Source organism: Hipposideros armiger, unplaced genomic scaffold (genome assembly GCF_001890085.2).
Source record: "Hipposideros armiger isolate ML-2016 unplaced genomic scaffold, ASM189008v1 scaffold_93, whole genome shotgun sequence".
Taxonomy (NCBI): Eukaryota; Metazoa; Chordata; class Mammalia; order Chiroptera; family Hipposideridae; genus Hipposideros; species Hipposideros armiger.
This window is the reverse complement of record NW_017731443.1, coordinates 3,387,606-3,409,342: the sequence shown is the minus strand read 5'-3', so window position 1 is coordinate 3,409,342 and position 21,737 is coordinate 3,387,606. Positions and strand designations below refer to the sequence as shown.

At 46.3% G+C, this 21,737-nt stretch overlaps 1 protein-coding gene across 2 annotated transcripts in view; it reads right to left on the bottom strand.

The window, feature by feature from the left end:
• LOC109384320 (HRAS-like suppressor 3) overlaps positions 1 to 20,202 on the bottom strand; it is a 41,463-nt gene extending 21,261 nt beyond the window's left edge. Inside the window, exons 1-4 of one of the 2 annotated variants that reach the window (XM_019645595.1) lie at positions 20,036 to 20,202; positions 19,485 to 19,561; positions 5,305 to 5,407; positions 323 to 591 (exon numbers count right to left, since the gene is read on the bottom strand). In XM_019645595.1, coding sequence (XP_019501140.1) covers positions 323 to 591; positions 5,305 to 5,407; positions 19,485 to 19,499 — 387 coding nt within the window. In that variant the 5' untranslated portion in view covers positions 19,500 to 19,561; positions 20,036 to 20,202. Of the gene's footprint in view, positions 1 to 322; positions 592 to 5,304; positions 5,408 to 19,484; positions 19,562 to 19,788; positions 20,009 to 20,035 lie in introns of those variants that run through there. The other variant, XM_019645596.1, reaches the window with a different exon arrangement.
• Positions 20,203 to 21,737: the final 1,535 nt, after the last annotated feature.

Sequence of the window (21,737 nt, the reverse complement as noted above, 5' to 3'; positions counted from 1 at the left end):
AAAATCAACCTCTGGGGCTGTGGTAAGGGGCCGTCTCAGGGCCCAGCAGCCAGGGAGGAATCAGCAACAGGGGATGACCATCATGGCTGTGATGCACACGATTGGCCATCACTTCCTAACCGCACTGGTCTGCACTGCAGACTTGTACATCTGTCCCACCCTTACCCCCACCCCAACGGTCCCGTCCTCAAGGGGACCTCTGCTATTTTGTCCCCTTCATGCCTCTGTCTCCACCCTTGCCCGGCCCACACTGAAGCCCAGCCGCTGTCAGGTGAGGGAATAGTCTGCTTCCTCGGGACAGGGACACAGGCTGAAGACGCACCTGATCGCTGCGGCGGACTCCATAGCGCAGCTCGTTGACAAAGTGCTCACAGTTCTCGCTGGTCAGCTTGTAGAGCACCTCCTGCCCCACCAGCTCCTCCGCCCGCTGGATGATCTTGCTGGGAGGCAGCGGTGAGTACTCGTCATCATGTTTGTTATTGACGTGGTACTTGTCTCTCCCGGCTACATCATACAGCAGCTCCTTCTTCACTATGGCCTTGTCAGTCAGGGCAGACATGATGCTGGCTGCACCAGCTCCCGCGATTTCACCTGTGGATTCACACAGAGGAAACAGAGGGATTGGTCCTGGGCCAATCCCCAGGGGCTCAGAGCGGGCCCCCAGCCGGGCATCTACCCTTGGCACCACCCACAAAGGGATAAGCAGATGTGGAAGGGAAAAGGGGGGAGGGCTAGACATGTGCTGTAGGGCTTGGGAGAAGTTGCTTGAGGTCTCTGGGCCTGGTTTCCTTATCTAAAATGAGGAGTAGTGAAGTTTCACGATTAACCGTGATTTTTTTTTTAACATAGAAAAGCTGGCCTTCTATACGCTGTGACATCTCAGTAGCCCTCTTGATTATGTAAATATGGGCTCTGAGCACACCCATCTCCCTGGGGGAATAGAGTGAACCTTCTGTGATTCCATCATGGCTACACTTCCTTGACATACACAAAGCTGACCGGTGCAGAAAAGGTGGATGGATTTGCAGAAGTAGTTTTCACCCTTCTGAGAGCAAAGGATCAAAACCCCACAACTGCTCCCCTAAATGTGATGCCAGGGAGGCCCAGTGGGTACACTGGCACAGCCCCGGCTATGGCTGGGAGGCTAGAAGGGGCAACATAGCTCCAGTAATGAAAGTGCCTCAAAGAAAGGAAGTCTAGGGTCAATAGGAGAACCAGGATGGTGTGGCAGGAAAGCTGACACCAGCGCAGAGCCTGGGCACCCCTCCCAAGGCAGCCAACCTGCACATTGCAGGGAGGGTACTCTTTGGGTAACAATGGCTGAAAAAGTGGGGGTGAACCCAGAGAGGAGGCTCCCTCTCCTTCCAAGAGCCACTGTGGCCCTGCTGAGATCAGGACACACCCCCCCCCCAGGCTCTCCCCACCAGGGGAGGTCCCCTGCTACACTGGGCAGGACATCTTCCACTGTGACACCATGTGACAGCAGCAAGCGATGGCAGGCAGGGCTGATTAGATCCCAGGTCCTTTTCTGCTTGGTTTTCCAAAAAGGACTAAACCCCTTTGCTCTGAATACGATCCTGAGATTTTAGAAAATCAGGGGACTTCCGACTTGCTACCAAGAGGTGCTTGAGGAATTCACTGGAGTAAATAAAAGATAGTGCCGTGTGCAAGCCCAGAGTTTGTGAAGAGGGTCAGCATGGGAATTGGTCCAGGTGAGCTTCAGCCGCTAGGCAGGCTGGGCGGCAGGGCTGGGACTGGGGTGAGGCAAGTAAGATGCCTAAAGCACAAAATCTCATGAGGTATTAACTCTGAGGGCCAGGCAAGCAAGCGCAGAGTCAATCCCTAAGAGTGAGGGCCTCCTTAAACTCTGCACGCTGGCTGCCACCTGGTAGCTGGTACAATAGTGCATGGGCTGACGGTCACAAGTTCTGGATTCAGATTCTGGCTCTCTCACTGGTGGTCTTGACGTGTCACTTAGACCTGCTGAGCCAACACTGTGGGAGTCCCCAATTACATATTAAAATTGATAAATGAACACACATCAGTATAGTAATTTAGAGTTCCTTTGAAGACAATTATTTCAGTTCTTAAAGTTAGTCTATTAAAAAAATACTAATTAAACAATTGTATAAGGGGTACATGGATATGGCAAACAACTGATGATTGAATTTTGGGGAACATCAGACTGTGCAGTATAGCATCATAGTTAAAGGCACAGAACCAAGAGTCAGACAGCCAGGGTTCAAGTCCCACCTTCACCACTTACCTGCTATGTGACCTCGAGCAATTTGATTAACTTCCCTGAGTCCCAGATTCCTTGTAGAATAGGGACAATAACAGTCCCTACCTGTCCCTACGTACTGCATAGGAGCTGGCTGTGTAAGGTGCCTTCTCCAGTGCCTGGCACAAGGTGAGTGCCCAGCAAGTGTTAACTGTCGTTATTATTGGGGTTGTTCTCTAAGCTTCCTTCCAACCCTAATTTCTACCATTTTCTCAGTAGCATGAGGTCAGTCCTGACCTACTTTGCATGATTCCTGTGAAGCTTGAATGAGAAGATACATGTAGAAGCATCTTTTCCCTTTTAGGAGCATCACTCACCCAATGGTCAGTGGCACACCTGTCCACCCAGATCCCTGCCATGTCTTTCCCTGCCTCCCATCCACCAGTTTCACCCACTCAGTGCAGTCAGTAGTCAATATTGAGGCCCTACTATGTGCCAGGCCTTGTCCAAGGTACTGAACTAGATAGCACACCTGCCCTCTAATACCTCACATTCTAGTAAGAGGACACTGACAATGAACACACAGACAAAATAAGGTACTTTCAGGTACTGCAAATGCTATGGATTAGGTTAAGCGAAGTAATCTAGGAGGGGATGACTAGGGGGCGCTGCTCTACCTCGGACTGGGGAGGGCCACCCAGGAAGGAACATTTGGGTTGAGACTTGAAGGATGAAGAGGAGGCAGCTATGCTGGGATTCAGGGGAGAGCACTACAAGCAGAAGGAAGGGCAAGAATAAAGACTTCGAGAAGGAAGGAGCGTGGCATGCCCCAGAAGATGCAAAGAGGCCAGTGTGGCTGAAGCCTAGAGACCCAAGAGGAGAGAAGAGGAAGATGAGGACCAGAGAGGCAGGCAGAGGCCAGACCATGCCAGGCGCCACAGGCCACAGTACAGACTTTAAATCCTATTCTATGTGTGATGGAAATGCCAACTAAGAATCTTAAGGAAAAGAGTGACATGTTCAGGTGGCTGCCCAGTGAAGGAGGGACTGACAGTAAGCAGGCAAGAGGCAGAGACCAACTGGAAGCTGCAGTGGCCTCAGGTGAGAGAAGATGGTAGAAGTGACCAGATCTGGGGTCTGCTGTGGGGATAAAGCCAACAGGATTTCCTGATGGGGTGAAAAGGATCAAGGATGACTCCTAGATTTGAGGCCTGAGAAGCTGGATGGTGTCATCCCCTGGAGCCTTCCATTAGAGGCAGGACATAGGGTTGTACGAGAGGTTGTATAAGTCTGAGGCTGGGCAGGGAGCCCTAAGCTGGGGGTGTAGGTTTAGGATATATGAACAAATAAAAAGTCCTGGAAACCAGACAACCTGCTGAGGTCACCTGGAGAGAGTAAGGATTAAGGATATGGGAGAGGACAAGGAACCCACCCTGGAGACCAAGAAGGAAGGACTCAGTGGGAGAAGAAGAAAGGTATGTGCCAGGTCAAGGGCAGAAAGAGGTCAAGTAAGCTGTGACCAGAACATTGACCTTCGGCTTTATCAAGCTGTGGGAGGTCTTTTGGTAGCCTTGATTAGAGCTGCTCCAGGAGGGGAGTGAAAAAGAGGGCCTGGCAAAGGGAACGGAAGAGAAAATGGGAGGCGATCACCATGGTAGACAAGAAATTTGCTCTACAGGGAGTCAAAGAGAGGGGATATGAAGTCAAGTCTGTTTTATCAACAGGAGATCTTACAGTGGTTTCTGTGCCAATGGAACAGCCTAGGAGAAAGGGAGACAATGACAATACAAATGGAGGTGGAAATTTGAGGAGCAAGGTGCTTATGAAAGGAAGAGGAGCGGCCCAGGACCCACACACAGGGGCTGGCTTTTTTTTTTTTTTTTAGCTGAGCCATCCTGCCACCATGTTGGCAGCTCAGTGACAGCTCAGCTTGGGCCGGGAATCAAACCGCTGTTGCTCAGAGCTAACACTCTTGAGTGAACTCTTAACCAACTGAGCCACTCGGCCGGCCAGGGGCTGGCTTTTTAAATGAAGGCAGGGGAACTGTTTGCATTTTAGTAGAAGAAAAGGCAGATTCTGTGGGTGCAGATATTGGTGGTTTGGTTAATCAGGGGTGGGAAAGATGACACCCATTCTGGGTACTTCTGATTTCTTTATATGTATGAGGTGAGGCATGAGTTAAAAGCAAAAGGGCAGACAAAGCACATGTCCGAGAATGTCTCCAGCAGACCCACTCAGAGCAGCCCCAAACTGGAACCAATCCATGTCCATCAGCAGAACAGATAACAGATTGAGGTATATTCACATAACAGTAAACACAGAGCAATGAAAATGTAAGAACTACTGCTGCTCACACACAGTGACTCTCCCAGGCCTAATGAAAGAAGCCAGACACAAAAGAGCACAGATTATACGATTCCTCTTCTGTGAAGTTCTAGAACAAATAAAACCAATCCATGGCAAGAGAAGCCAGAATGGTGGCTGCCTCTGGGGAAGGTGAGGGGATATGGAGAGGCGTTCAGGAGTAGAAATATTCTAGATCTTTACCTGGGTCATTGTCACATGGATGGAAACATTTTTTTAAAATTCACTGACTATATACCTTACTATATATTCATGCATTTTGCTATATTTATGTTATACCTCAGTTTAAGTAAAAAGATTAAGTAACAGGGTGGGGAAGTCTCACAACAACTCTCCAAGTTCAGCATTCTTAGCCTCAGTTTACAGATAAGGAAACCAAGGCTGGAGAGTAGAAACTGGGTTCATGGCCAAGTCTGATGCCCAAACACCCATGCTCTCTCAGGGAGTTTTGCACTTAGGAGTTGGACGTGTTTTCTATAAAGTCATTGTAAAAGCAGAACGGCCCCCTTGGGATCCCACTTCAGCCCCTCTACAGAAGCCCTAGGGTTCCAAGGAGCAGAATTTGAAAGCCGTTGCCCCACAGCAAACTGCTTCTTGTAGCACTCAGGAACCAACCGCCAGTGAGTGAGCGAGGAGAACGTTGGGTCACCTTTGCCCACAGCTTCCCCATCTCCCGCTCCTCCCAGCCCCAGCACAGTGGAGGCCCTGGGCACCCTTACTTGGGGGGGCCAGGTGGATCACATATCCATCGCCAACGTAGATGGCCCAATGTCTGTAGCAGGGGCGGAAAATCTCAATCAGGTCTCCAGGCTTGGGCTCCGGCTGCAAAACCAAGAACAGGGCTGTTAGAGGCAGCACAAGTGAGACCTTGGCAAAGGCTGGGGTCCCTGCCAGAGGCTGTCAAATCAGGGGGGTGTCCCATGGATACTCCTTAACCAGGCCTAGAGCCTGACCAAGACTCAGTATCGTCTCTGGCAGTGACATCCTGGCTGCTTATCCTAATGATAAGCGTGCGTGTGTGTGTTTGTGTGAGTGTGAGAGTGAGTGTATAAAGGAAAACTCTCCTCTATACTGCATTCACACCAGATGTGTGGGCTTTCACACCAAGCAATTCAACCCTCAGTGCACACAGACTGAGTGGCCTACAATTTACCTCAATTCTGACACTACCCACCCAGAGTTAACGCAGGCCCCATAGGTTAAAGGCTCAGTCTCACAAGACTGCCTCATAAGTCAGCTGCCAATCACAGGTCCATGTTGTCACCTGTGCTTTTGACAAACCAGCTATAAATCGGGGGTTCCCACAACCCCCTCCTCAGGTTCAATAATTTCCTAGAGTGTCTCCCAGAACTCTTACAAGATTACCAGTTTACTGTAAAGGATACAACACAGGAACAGCTAGGCAAAGCGATGCAGGACAAGGTATGTGGGAAGGGGCACAGAGCTCCCTGCCACACCAAGTGCGCCACTGTCCCAGCCACTCTTCCAGCACCACCCCGTGTTCACCATTCCCTCAGATTAGGGTTTTTGTGGAGGCTACATTATATAGGCATGATTGATTGAATCACAGGCCATTAATGTTTAGCTCAACCTCCAGCTCACTAATCACACAGTTGGTTGGTTGGTTGGTTGGTTGGTTGGTTGGTTGGTTGGTTGATTGGTTGGTTGGTTGGTTCCTCTGGCCCTAAGCCCTCATCACCTCATTAGCATAAACCCAGGTATAGTTGAAACGGGCTCATCATGAATTAAAAAAAAACTCTTCTCACCCAATCACTGAGGAAATTACTCTGTACCAGGAACTAGGAACAAAGACCAAATACATACTCAGAGCCCTGCCCTGTTAGGAGAGCATGGGGCAGAGGTTGAGAAAAGTTCAGAGCGGTTCAAGATCACTTTCATTCAACATTAACGAGGTGCCAATACCAGACAGTGTGCTAAGTGTTGTGGGTAAGGGGCATCATTTGGACCAGAATCAGAGGTGAGAGCCTCCCTGGTCCAAGTCAGCCTTTAATCTCTTTAATGAGTGAGGAAACCATCCCTTTAGAATACCTAGAGACAGAGCCCCTGTGTCCTTCGCTGGAGTCTTCAAGAGCAATTACAGCCTCATGCCCTTCAGTGCACAGGGGTCTGCCCACATCCCACCCCCAAGCTCTGTGGGCCTGACTGAGAGATTCCATCAAAGATCAGGAGGGAAGAAGGACTTGCCCTTGTATGAATTCCCTTGGGATAAAAACGATGGGCAGTGGGAACAGCCGATCACAACTCTATGCCTATGAAGCAAGGTCAATGACAGTTCATTTCTATTTATAGGAACATTACAACTGCAAAGAAGCATCATATATGGCAGGAAAATAATCTTTTCATGGGAATTTTACAGATAATGTTCTCTTATGCAGTAATTACAATTTATCTTCCAAAAAGTAGGCACCCAGACCCTACTGAATGAGAACATATTTTGGAACAATGGACAATAGTTGCAGTTTATGAACCTCACTTGTTTTCCAGAATAAAAAGAAAAAAAAGTATATTGTTTGATGAGAGTTAAGGGGTCTTCAAGGATCCTCAAAGAGGAATTTATCTGGGCATCTTCATGAATAAGCAAGGACATAAGGACAAGGAGCCAGCCCCCAGGGAGGCCACTGACTGGAAAAGGAGACAGTTTGAACATCAGTGATACAGTGTTAAATAATAAGCAGCCGTGGGTACAGACTCGAGGAGCTCACCGTGTCCCAGACAAATGTCAATGAACGGAGGCCTACACACAGAAAACAATCTTATTCACAATGACCACAATATCTACAAAGAAACTCAGCCTTTGTAACATTAAACAACAAATGCATAATGCTAAGAAGCCATCCCCCAAAGGCAACGCATGACTCCTCTTATGTGGCATTCCAGAACAGGCATCACTATAGGACAGAAAAGTGATCCATGACTGCCCGAGGCTCAGAGTAAGGAGAGGGGTTGACAACAAAAGAGTATGAGGGGTTTTGGGGGCAATTAAACTTTCTGTACTGTTTTATACCTTGATGGTGGTGATGTGTTTATCAAAACTCATAGAACTGAACATTAAAAGGAGGTAGACCTTAATTTTTTTTAAATACTAATTTTTAAAAATAAATAAAAATTTAAAATATTTTTTAAATGGATAGCTACAGTTTGAAAGAAAAAATATGTTTTGTTTTGGTTTTTTTTTTTACAATACTCAAATTGCCTGTCCCCTTGTAAGGGCAAGAAAACACATATTTCCAAATATGCAAAAGCTCTTGATATGATTCAAGAAAATTTCTTTTTAAAAATGAGGTAAAAGGTGGTGGGCCCACCCACGGAGCCCTATGCACTAGTTAGAAGCAAGGATCTGATGTTCACAGGGCAATGAGGATAATCTTTTAGATCCAGCGCTGAGTGGGGAAATGAGACCAGCTCGGCAATACAATACCACTTACATAAATTAAAGATACCCACACACAAACCAATAATACACGCCTTATGAGAACCATACCCCAAAAAATAAATTTTATAAAAGCAACACAACACAAAAGCAATCACACAAACTAAAGAACATACATTACACACACTAAAATACTGGCCACTGGAAGATGGAGTAAGAAATGATGATAAAAGGAAATAAACAAAAAAGAAACCTGTAAGAAAGGAAGTAGGGATTCGTGCAGGGACCAGTGAGGACAGGGTGCCATGAACTAAGAATATAAATAATTCACTCTCCAGCACTAAAATCCAACTAGAGAACAATCACTTAATGATATATACAAACCAACTCAGCTGAGTCAAAATTAAGAACTCAAGAAATCATGTTATAAAATTAGAAGAGAGAGTACTACAATCCATGGGTCAAATTTGTGCCTCTGCTTATTTTTGTATGCAAGCTAAGAATGATTTTTACATTTTTTTAATGGTTGGGGGGAAAGTCAAAAAAAGAATCATATTTTGTGACACATGAAATTATGAAATTTGGAACTTCAATGTCTGTCACGTTTTATTGGCACACAGCCACACCCATGCATTTACATATTGTCTGTGGTCACTTTGTCTCTAAAACAGTAGAGGTTGAATAGTTGTAACAGAAATCATATGGCCTGAAAAACTGAAAATCGTCACGATCTGGCCCTGTACAGAAAAAGTTTGCCGCCTGCTGCTGTAAAAGGATCAGCAGTGATGCCTCCCTCACTCAGTTTGATCCTCAATGGCGGGAATCTGGTGGTATCATGTTGCCAGGTGGTGATCCCCCATGAGCAAGGGGGACTGGCAGGAGGGGCCAGGAAGAGAGCTGTCTCTCTCCAGGGCAGGGCTGGGGGCTCCCCAGCCAGCGCAGTAACCATGGTCCTCCTACACCACACAGGCGATTAACAGTGGCAAAGCTGAGACTGCACCACCCAGGATTTCACAACAAAAAGTCTTTATCCTTCCAACAAAAAAAGAGTTACAAAGAGCTTTGTAAGAGCCATTTTCCTTAGCAAGCAAATTAAGGGACAATTTCCAGCCACTGAAATTCGTGTTGGAAAAACAACCTAAACAATCATTAAATAAATATCCTACATCCATATGTAGATACAGCCAACAGAGAGAACAAGGTGGATTTATGTGAGCAGATGTGAAAATAACTGAAAAAATTAACTTGGAAAACATTGTTATCCCCATTTTTGCTTAAAATGCATTTTTATACATTTGTAAGCGAAATGTGTTATACACTATGTATGATATGAGGAAAATACACCAAACTGTTATATATTATATACCGTTGGGGGTTGGGATTCAGGGACTTTCACATTGTATGTTATATGATTTAATTTTTTTTTACCAAAATGAATTACTTCCATAATAAAAAATTTTTAAGATTTTTAGATGGGGAAAAAAATCCTTCATGTTGATGAACTTGCAGGTTTTTAATTGGAAAAGGTAGCTATTATCTGTCACTAAAACCTCTTGAAACCATCTCCCATCTGTAACCTGTAAATATGACCATGTTAATGATGCTTAGAAATCAGTAATTCTTACATGGAACATATAAAGCCACAAAACAAATTTTAAAATAATACAGATGGATATGTATCTGATCTTGGAATAAGGAAAGGCCCTCGAAGGATAAAGGCCAAAGAAACAAGGCACAAAGTAAAAGATTAAAAGGTTTTACAATTTAAAATATGTTAAAGTTCTTCTTATTAAAAGTTTTTATCATTGCGTGTTATGTTCATATTCCCTTTTAAGGGAAAATGATCCCCCACAATCCCGGCGACCCAGGCAGCCGTATTTCATTTTTTTTTTTTAAGATTTTTATTGGGGAATTGGGGGGATGGGAACAGTGCTGGGGAATTGGGGAAAGGGGAACAGACAAGTTGCTGTCGTTTTGTTCTTCAATCTAGTTGTGGAGGACGTTGCTTCACTGGCCCAAGTTGGCACCATCATTGCGCTCTTCTCTGGCGAGGCAGATCAGTCGCCGGCTTCTGGACAGCCGCTCACTGCGGCTGCTGGCCGCTCACGCTGGCTGTTGGCTACACACGGTAGCCCATGGCAACCCACTGCCACAGGGACTGCAGCCCACGCCGTCGCCGGCGACTCATAGGCAGCCCAGCTCCAGGTTGAGCTGTTGTTCAGCATCTTAGCTGTGGAGGGCAGTGTTACTGGCCCTCATATGTGGGATCCGAACCGGGGCCCTCTGGCGTCCCAAGCCAGTTCTTAACCATCGCGCCACTCGGCCGGCCCCAGGCAGCCGTATTTCAGACCATGTGATCATTACATCCCAACCTCAGACAATTAATTGGACTGAAAGAAGGTGTTGGCCCCACACAGGTCAGCATCCTGTGATCCACCATGATAAATGGAGGTGGACCAATCAAATCTTCTCTCTCTCTCAAAAACTTGAACCATGAAATGAAAACAAAAAGCTTTTGGGCAGCAGGGGCTAAAACTGAGGTCATGATATAAAGGAGGCAAAAGAAACCCCATTGGGCCACAGAACAAACCAAGAGTGGAAAGAGAGAATGTCAGCTCTGACCAACTAGAAGACCCCTGCCGATAGCAGGAAAGAAGGAAGCAGACATATCAGGAGTAGCTAGCAGAGTCACATCAATGGTGGATGGTGGAGCACTAGAGTGGAGATGCACAAACTCCAGCTGCCGAGATATCTGGAACCACCTTGACACTGAACTGCCTCCCAGCTCTAGGCCCTGGGAGGCCCAGTCTTATTATAGCTCCTGTTCTTAGATTGTCATGGAATCTCCTTACCTCTCCACCTGTGTCCTTAAACTAAACCTTCTTTACTTGAACTAGCTTAAATGGGCTGCTTGTTCCTTATAACCAAAAGAACCAGACCAGAACATCCTATGCAAGGAAAAAACACCACAAACAAATTACCATGACCAACTGGAAGAAAATGACAGAAAAATGGTTAATATCTTTAATATATATAGTTTTTATAAATCAATAAAAAAAAAAGATTTAAACACCAAAGTAGAAAAAAAATGGACAAAGGGCATGATAAATAACTTAAAAAGGAGAAATATATATTACTATTAATATAAGAAAACATATTCTACCTCGCTAGTAATCAAATAAATGCAAATTAAAAACTAGTGTGGGGGAAATTAAAATGCTAATACTAAATATATTGTAGAAAAAGATGCAGGTAAACAGCCACTCTCTGTCACTGCTGATGGGAATATAAATCAGTACAGCTTCTCTAAAGGGTAATTTGGCAGTTTGTATCACTAACCTTAAAAATATTCATACACTTTGACCCAATTTCTGTCTATAGACCAGATCTTAAGAAAATAGTCTGAAATGTCCACAAAACATGTCTATCACAAAGTCACATCTAATTGCAAAATATTGATACATAAATATTCTATATAAAGAAATTAATTAAATCTTCCATATTTATATATTAGGACACCATATAGTTATGTTTTAAAAGTTATATTTTGAAGCCGGCTGAGTTGGTTAAGAGCATGAGCTCTGAGCAACAGGGTTGCGAGTTCGACTCCCTCATGGGATGGTGGGCTACGTCCACCTGCAACTAAGATTGAACATGGTACCTTGAGCTCAGGGGTCTGAGCTGCCGATGGGCAGCTGGATGGCGACTGGACTTGGAGCTGAGCTAGCTGTGCCCTCCACAACTAAGATTGAAGGACAATAACTTGGCTGTTCCCCTTCCCCAATTCCCCAACACTGCTCCCCTTCCCCAATTCCCCAATAAAATCTTTAATAAAAAATAAAAATAAAAGTTATATTTTAAAAGAACACTTAATGACAAGAAATGCCCATAACATAATGGTTAATGACAAAGCTTTTATACAAAACAATACATTTTTAAAACTTTGTTAAAAAAGAAAACAAACATATAAAAGAAAAACTGTAGAAATACACCAAAACATAAAGTGTTTATTACTAGGTGTAGAATTTGGGGTCTTAATTTTCTTTTTAATTCTTTTCTAGTTTTCCAAAATGTTTAAATACACATATATTTGTTTTAGAATCAGAAAAAAACTTAAGACTTGACAAACATCAGTATGTTCAATATTGGGTACTCCATACAACTACTATTTCATAAGCAAATAAATACACACAACAAGAATACTAGAAAAATATAAACTGACATCCTACCAGAGATTCCCTCTGAGTGCTGGAGCTAAGGTGGTATTATTATTATTTTGCTTCTATCTATTTTTCTGTATTTTCCAGCTTTTCTGCAATGAGCATTTTTAAGTTCATAGCATGCTTTCCACCATTTTATTGTGAAAAGTTTTCAAGCACACAGTTTGGATTTTCAAACGTTCACAATTGAAACATCTATATTGAAACATGTATATCCACTACCCCAATTCTACTATTACAATGCTATATTATCACTAATATGTCTACCTATTCATTCCACCAGTATATGATCTTTAAACTCTTCTTTGAAATTTAAGTGATCAGTGTTCTGAGAGGCAGCGGAAAAACACTGAGGCCAGGACAATGACAACAGCAATAAAACAAGCATGTGATGTGCTCTGTCTATGCTCTAGAACTCACTGGGTCCGGACTCCATGCCTGCAGCCTTTATCCCCAGCTGCGGTTCTCAGACTTGAGCTTGTGCACAAATTACAGGAGAGGGGGGTTGCTGGCACACACCCATTTGTGACAAATACCCTCCACCCATCCCAGGGAAATGGTGTAAGTGGCCACAGACACCCCTTGAGAAGCCCTTCACCTTGGGGAGGCCCACCTCTGTCCGGGAGGGCCAAGGAACCCATTCATTTGCTCATTCATTCAACAGATGCTCACAGAGCTAAGCAGGCACCAACCTAGGCACCTGGACTACATCTATGAACAAAGAACCCATCTTCATGGAGCTTTTGTTCAGGATCAGGGAGAGAGACCCCCCCAAAAAAAACGCTTTTTTGAATACCTTAGTAAATAAGGAAACCACCTAGAATATTACAAGAGATACCAAATAAAAAGCAAGAAAAGGCAGAGCAGGGTTGAGAAAGCTGGGGTGCAATGGGATGGAGGCAGGGGTTGCAATATTAAATGGGGGGTTGGGAAAGGCAGAGAGGGGGCCTGGCAGATGTCAAGAACATCCAGGCAGAGGGAACAGCCTGAGCAAAGGCCCCAGGTGGGAACGTGAGGAGCAACCCAGAGGCCGGGGTGGCTGGAGTGGAGCGGACAAGGTGGGAGAGCAGGAGAACGGAGGATGGGAAGAGGAGCTGAAGCCTCAGCCAAGATGGGGGCATTGGGGGAGGGTGTAAGAAGTAATGGATTCTGGGTTCTTTGAAGGTAGAGCCAGCCAACCGAATGAAGGGGGCATGAAGGAAAGAGGAGTCAATGATGACCCCAAGGTCTCTGGCCAGAGCAACGGGGAGGCTTAAATGGGCAGGCTGGGTTGAAATGTCCACCACGTAGCTGGATGGACAGGTTAGGGAAGCAGCTGAATGCATGAGTCTGGAGGTCAGGACCATGGTCTGGGATGAGGGTCGTTGGCGACCTTGATGAGAACTATTGGGTGTTAGAGGCAAAAGCCTGGCAGAAATTGGTTTAAGAGAGAACGGGAGAAGAGGAATTGGAGATGATGCTAGAAAGGCAGCACCTGAGATTTTTGCTGAAATCTGAAAAGATGAAGGGAGATATGTATGCAGTAGAGACAGAATTCAAACCCGAATCCTACACTCTTAACCCTCACACTCTCCAGCCATCAGAGGGAGCCGTGGGAAGTGTCCTTGCTTTAAAGGGGGGTAGATGGAGATGGGTAAGCTGGGGTGGGAGGGCAGAGGGATCTACAGGAGCAAAAGCACAGATTGCATGGGAATCTCAGGGTTTGGCCCGAAGCGGGATCCCTGAGGTGGAACCAAGACTGGCTTTTTTTTTTTCTTTAAAGCTTCCAGGTGATGCTACCGTGTAGCTCAAAGTGAGAACCACAAGAGAGGGTGTCTGAAGGGAAGAGAAGGATCAGACTGAAAGGTTAGTCTGAGATGGGCAGTCATAACTCATTTTGCAGGTGGGAAACGGGCTGAGAGGGATGAGGTCACTACCTGAGGTCAGACTGGAAATGGCAAAACAGAAACGCCCGCAGCCTCCTCTCCCACCACAAGGATATTTCACCTGCTCCAATCTTAGTCCACATCCACCCTGCAGCCCTGATCCAGAATGAGACCCCTGGCTGTGGGCACTGGACACGACCAGAGTGAAAAGTGAGGGCACTTTTAGAACAATTTCCAACCCAAGGGTTGAAACAAAACAAAAAGAATGTTTTTAATTCAAGGCCACTAAGGAAGTATTCCGATCCACCCACACTCAGCCCCATGTAGCCCCAACATCAGGGGTTTGCTATTTTGTGTTTGTAATGAAATATTTAAGGTATACAAAAAATGCAGAAAGTAGTAAGCTGATGAGCACGACTGCTCTGTAGTTAAGTCAAGATAGATTTTGTTTTCAGAAACAGCAAACTAATTACAGCCTTAGGGCTCTGGAGCCAGACAGCCTGGGTTCACATCCAGGCTCTGCTACTTACTAACTGGGTAGCCTTGGGCAAGTTACCCAACTTCTCTCAGCCTCAGTTTCCTCAGCTGTCAAATGGGGATAATTATAGCACCTGATTCATGGGGTTATCCTAAGGATCAAATAAGTTAACACCTGTGAAACACTCAGCAAACACCACCCAGCACATAGGACACCTTCTGTAAGTGGCAGTTTTTGCTGCCACTCATCTTGGGAGTATTTTTATTATTTTTGGTTTGGAAAGGTCGCAGACAGCCCTGAGACTAGCTAGAGACACTTGTGGAGGTTGTGAAATCCAGCCTGGGAGCAAGTTCTCCTCGTTCCCAAAAACCACATGCTGTGGTGAGTGTGGAAACCCCTAACCTCATCCCCTTCATTTCTGACGCTCTGGGGAAAATGTCTAGAAGCTTGTGATTAAAAAAAAAAAATCGGAAGTCCGGGGTGGGTGATGAGAAAGGAATTCCCAACAGGGAGATGGGAATTTCTGTGCCAAGGCTTTCGGAAGAGAAGAGACCGTGAGGAGTTATGCATCAATCTCTGCGGGAGACCAGCTCCCACAGGTCCAGGGGTTCCCTCAGGTGGAGACGGCATTGGCGAGGAAAAAGAACACGTGGAGACACAGGAGCGCTTTCAAGAATTAATGTCTCAGTTTATTTTTTACAGCATGTCCTTTTTATACTGGACAGTTGACTGTTTTTTCCAGAGTTAAACTTTTACCTATTAGGAAGTTGTTTTTCTTACATGTTCTCTCCCAGGGCCTATTTTTCTGAGAAGTTATTTTGCTCAAAGTTTTACCTTCTCATGATGTTTTTGTTACAGGATACAGCCTGATCCGTTCTATACTAATAACTAACTTATCCTAACTATGTTTCAATCTTTACCAAAGCTGAATTTCTGCCTTAGCGCCTAAAGGATGTTTACTATAACTACTTAGCAATTGTTTCAAGCACTACTGGGTAAATAGAGTCCTAACAAATTATAAGGTGCATAACTTATCTATTATTAAGAAACTAACAGTAAAACAGAATTATCGTAATATGTCTAAAACTCACTTATTTGGTTAAAGTAAATAAAACAATCAATATAAGGGGTGTCAGATCTTTATCCTACTGGGGGCATCCAAAGGGGAATTTAAATTTTCCAAGACATAAAGCAGTATCTGTTTCTCAGTCAGAGCTTCAGAATTTGTCACAATAGCAGTGTGCTTGGCTATGTCAGACACTGAGGTACAGCCGGCTCCCAACAAATCTCCTCTGTCCGAGGCTGCTTTTTCAGAAGCACAGTGCTGTCCACATGAGACTGAGCCCCTCTCTGCAATATTGCTGTGTGACCTTCAGGAATCACTTAACCTCTCTGAGCTCTGGTAAAACAGAGCTTTTAAGACCCAACAGGCAGAGTCTATGCAAGAAATAAATGAGATAACTGGGGACAAATCTGTAAAACCACTTATGCCTATAAGAGCATAAGAGGGTTGAGACCCCGTGTCCCGGGTTGAGTGGGTGCAGAAACAATGAGGTGGAGGCCTGACTGCTCAGATGCCCCAGCCTCAGACCCAGAGAGAAGGTGGAGGAGGGGTTGGGTTGACATCACCTCTTCCCTTGTCAGCTGCTGGGAGAGGGTAGTGGTGGATCCAGCAGGCGCCAGGCCCAGCCCCAGCAGTCCAAAGGTCATGGGTATTCTGGAAACAGGAGGCAAAACTCATCCACCCTCCCAGGCTCTTGCCCTCCAGTCCCAGGCCTGTTCTACACGTTGAACCTCACTCCACGTGAATCAGGACTGCCCCCTGATTCACTTGGAAACCACCACCAGGGGTTTGCACACATAACTGGAATCTTTACAGCAAACCAGGAAATGGCCCAGAGATGGGAAGTAACTTGCCCAAGGTCTCAGAGCGCTCCAAGAAGTGGTACCAGGATTCCACTTCAGGTCTGCCTGAACCCAAGGCAGGTCTTTTCCACTACACCAAGTAATTCACACGAAGGTACTAACGTTCAGTGACGACCCCCTGGCATGTTTTGCCTCTACATCACTATACTCGAGGCCTGAAATGCCCTTGGCTGTTCACTGGCAAACTCCTACTCATCCCTCAAGATAGGCTCAACATCTCCACCTCCTCACTGCCTCCCAGATACCCTGGCACAGAGTCTTACAGCTGCCTCTACGGCAGCCGCCCTGTCATCCAACGACTGTAAGTGCTGAGCAGAGTCCATGGGAAGGAGTGGTCAGTTTCCATGCCCCGCCCACCAGCTAAACTAAGCAGCCAGCCTGACGCACAATGTTTTCAGCAGAGGTTGGTGGCCCCTCCCAGCCTGTGGCCCCTCCAGAGCAAGGAGGAAATCCTGCAGGGCCTGAAGCCCCATTGCTTTTTGGAGAGGGTCCTCTTCTCCTTGCTCAACTAGCTCCACAGAGATCTGTCAGAACATCTGTCAAACAGATCTGTCAAACAGAGGTCATAAGAGAAGCCGAGAAACGGAGTCTCAGAGCAAGAGATCAGAGCAAGCCATCAGTTTCCTCTTGTTCTGGAGTCTGTTTCACTTTGGATTTTCACTTCCCCAGCAGCAGCTGTTCAAAAGCCAGATTTAAGGACTGAGTGGGTGGAGGAGGGAAGGCAAAGGCTCCTGGCCCACTCATTCTAAGCAAATTTGGAACACAGACGGGAAAGAAACACAGACACACCAACAGCGGCACTAAAGGGCTAAGAGAAGCGTGGGCCCATATGGTGGACACGCAGCCTCTGCTTCCCTGGGAGGTCCAGGAAGTTGCTTTAACAACTAACATCTGTCAACCCCTAAGAGTTGGGCAGTGGCACACCCCGAATGGGGAGGCGGCAGCCATATTCCCTGGGTGCAGACAGAGAGGGATGAGCTGTCTGTAGAGAATTTTCGAACAATAATAAGACACACCAAAAGTCAGTCTCCTTGTTATCACCACATGCCGACAATTTTAAAGAACATCAGCAATAATATCCTACTTCTCCCAAAGCTATTTTATTGCTTAAGTTTTATTTCTGCAGTTCTTGTTGAGATTTAATAATATATGTGTGAGCCTCAAATTAGCCCATTTTTCCTTCTTATTCTTTAAAAAAACTTGTCTGCTACATGGAAATTCTGTCCAAGAGCACCCAGTCAGATAGTCAGCCCCAACACACACACTCAGCTACGTATGTCTGTTCCAAAAGTCATTTTCTGAATGGCTCAGCATGGCTGGAGCTCACTTCCATCAGGATTTGTGTCACCACACCCTGCAGGCCTATATTTCCAGTGTTTAAACAGAAAACAAAAGAGTCAGCTCTCCCAGTGCCAGGAGGAACTAAAATAGAAGTGGCTGAAAGCCTGGATCATTTTCACCAAGAACTAGACTCTCATTCGAAAGCATTGGATTAAACAAATGTCACCATTATTCAGCCATTTTCTCTGATGTTTGCAAAAGAAAAACTTGGGAGAATTTTGCCAAAAAAGATTAAAAACTGATGATGAATTTTCTGGTGAAGATGTTTCCGTGAAAATGTTTCAAATGTGGAAATATTTAAAAGCCAGTAGAGTTTATTTTTAAAAACAAATATACGTGGTGTGTGTGCGCACGCACGCACGCAGTATTGCAATTTCTAGAATTATTATGAACTGGGATTTTTATGAACCTCTGACAAACTTATCCTAATGTTTAAGGTTTTTCCTATTTGTATATCTGTTGTTTCATATGAGAGAAGCTTTTGAAATTAAAATTAATAAAAAGTGTTCTTCAATCAACTGTGAGCAAAGATGGATTGACAAATCTAGCTCTATTGAATACTGAACACGAATATGCAAAGATCAATTTTGATAGTCATGACTTTTCAGAAGTTAGTTCCAAAACAGAAACTGTAATATTTTTCATTACTGTGACTAAACTATTTTTCTCTATAACATTCACTTTATTTTTCCTTTTAAAAAATTTTTTCACTGGCATGATTTCATATGCAAAGCTCAATAAAAGAAATTTTTCACTGTTTCCTTTCTGGATATTATTATTCATTTATTATTACTGAAAATAGTGTTATCAGATAAAAGGGAGGGATATTTAAAAATGAACACTCCAAATATCAAACATGCCAGGTATACCCTAAAGCCAGGCACCTGGGAAACTCTTTATGTGGATTGAAATAATAATAATAGTGAATTACAGTGGAGCACTTCATATGTGTGCAAAGCACTGTTCTGAGCATTTCATAAGCACTAAGTTATATAATCTTCATTCTGGGGAACAGAGTGGATTTGAAACTTGATCAAAGTGTCACAGCTCTGTGCTCAGGGGGAACACGATCCCGGGTGGGTCTACCTCAAAAGCTGGCACTCGGAACGTCTCTGCAGCCAGAACTGCTAGGTTGAAAGGGAACATTAGCTAGTCCCCTTTGTGATTTCTGAACTACATCACAAGTTAGAAAAAAGGAAAAGTGAAAGCTGGGAAATTGCTAGCAGGGCCGGTCATGAGGTGCATCAGCTGAGACCAGAAAAGGTCCCTGTGGTCAGACCCAGGCCAGTGCCTGCCTGTGACAGCAGGTCCAGCCCCCACCACTCAGCCCAGGAGCCAGTCCAGGTGTTCCAGTCTAACTCAGGAAGGTAGCACAGGACCCTTACGCAGCAAGGTCCCCTTGCTGCCTCCCTCCTCCTGTGGGTTCTGCCTTCCCCCTCACCCCAGGCCAGCTTCAGGCAGGGTGGACTCCAAACCAGACCACAGCAAGTTCAAGGACTAAGACAGCTCCAGCAGGTGCCCGCTGAACCACTCTGACACCTGATGCCTAGGGCTGCTGGAGGCGTGGCCCCACATCGTCAAGGATCCTCTCTCTGAAGTGGTAACTCCGGCTCCGAGTCACCACTAAAGCACGCCGCCACCCCCACCCCTGCGCCCACCACCCCTGCCCCGCACTTACAATGGGCGCGCGCATCTTCTTTTCTGCTGTAGACCCTTAATTTCAGGCGGAGTTCGCTTTATCAGCTTCGAAAATGCCTGAGGCGGGGGAGCAGGGATTCATTATGTCGTTAATAGGAAGTAGCGTCCCCAAGACCCCAGGGGACGGTGGCTTCTGGCTAGGGGACCGTGAGCGGTTCGTCTCCGACCACTCCGGGAACAACCACCTCCCACCGTTGTAGTCCGTCGCCTGCCCCCTCCTTGCCCAGCACTTGGCAGTGAACTGATGAACCCCTTGAAGGGGGCAGGGGAGGTTCACACGATACCTAGAGGAGGGGGCTCAGCTGCAGGGAGCCCGATCGGTGTTATCTGCCAGGAGCGCTGCGCCCCAGTCAGCTGGGGCCGTCCGCGCCCAGCCGCGGTGCCAGGAGGCGGCAGCTGCTTGCCGGCTGCTCACTAACTTGTTTACTCCCGCCTCACCCAACTTCTCTCTATCCCACAGGGCCTCAGAGACCGAGACAGCCACCCCCAGCATCTCACCCCTCAAGTCACAGACAGAACCTTTCCACCCACCTCACGGACTTTGGAGGCAGCGCGACCACAGTGGCAAATGGACCAGGTTTAGTGACCTCAGAGTCCAGGCCAACGTGAGGTCACCCGGCCCTTCCCCGTGATTGGCCAATGGGAGTTTTGCAGAGTTCCCTGCCCGCCCCGGCGACAGGGACAGCCTACTCCGCCCTCCGGGGCAAACAAGGCCCGGGTGCCTCCCACTCACCCACCCGACCGCCTCTCAGCGCCCGCTCCTCCACCCGGAGGCGCCCACTGCACTCTGCTCCACCGTCCCTCACCTCTTCTACACATGCGCTGTGGGCCGCCCAGGGTTTAAGAACGTGGTTTTTTTCTACTAGGTCTCTGTATAGATAGCACACTGCAGTGTAAGCAATTTGTCTCCTCCAGTAGAGCGGCCGAATAGTTTAAAACTATATTACATTTTAAAGCCATTTGAAGGCAAGGGTCTAGCAGAGAGAAAGTACTTTTAACTGTTGGGCCTTAAGCCATCAGATAACCGCCCAAAACCTGACACACAGAAGGCATCCAATGAATGAATGAATGAATGAATGACCAAACAGAGGCCCTTCCTCCGCACTGGGCTGTCACTCCCCAGGAGAACCAGCTCCTGTCCATCTCCATATTCCAGCCACCCCCAGCCAGCACTGAGCCTTGAGTCAGAATGCTTGGGCTAAACCCTGGCCCTGTCACCCTTCCCTCTCTGAGCCTGTTCATCTGTAAAACGGAATGATGATGATACTATACAATGTGTAAGATAATACATAAAGATACATTCCCCCAAAGGGTGCGCGACAAATGAAAAGTACCCAGCCGGAGGGCCGGATGAGTGGCTCAGTGGGTTGCACCCACTCAAGAGTGCGAGTTCTGAGCAACAGGGTCGCCAGTTCAATTCCCAGCAGGAGCTGAGCTGCCGCTGCGCTAACAGGTGGAGGATGGCTCAGCTAAAAAAAAAGTACCCAGCCAAATATCTGGCACATGGTCAATCCTCACTCAGAGCTGGTTGGTGTTATTAACATGAGCCAATTCACGTGCTCATTAACATCACATGTTACTCATCAGCTTCCCAACAACGGGAGTCAGAGGTTTCTGTGCATGACTACTCACCCCGCAAGGTGTGTGTGCGGAGCCAGGGAACACCTGTACGGCCATCCAAACCCCGGGTTCGATTTTGAGGAAACCAGGCTGCTTTCCACCTCTGCTTCCAGAATTTGCCCAGATGTCTACCTCTCTTGGTTTTTTTTTTTTTTTTGGTTTGTTTTTGCTCTGTTGCTGTGCCAGGGAAAACAAAACGAGGAGCATTGTGTGGGGCAGGGATGTCAGGGCTCTATATTTTTACCTTTCACACAATTCTCAAGAGGAGCTCTGTAAGGAAGTGCCCAGGACAGTGAGGCTACCACAGGATGCTGGCACTGTCACCAGCAGGACCGTCCTCAGCCCCATTCCACATCCATCACCACATATGAGTGGGCAGCCATACCAGGATCAGACCCACACCGGCCTCCAAATCCTCTGGTCTCTTCCACAACCACAGCTATGGAGCCCTCTTCTTCTTCTCCTCCTATGTATGTGTGCGCAGGGACAAGGAGGGATATTAATTTTTAATTATTTGTAACCTCTCCATTCTCTGCCTTTCCAGGAGGATTGCTCCTCCAGGAGAATCCATTGTTTTGCTGAGTCTCTGAGGAAGGAGTATCTGAGAAAGTGG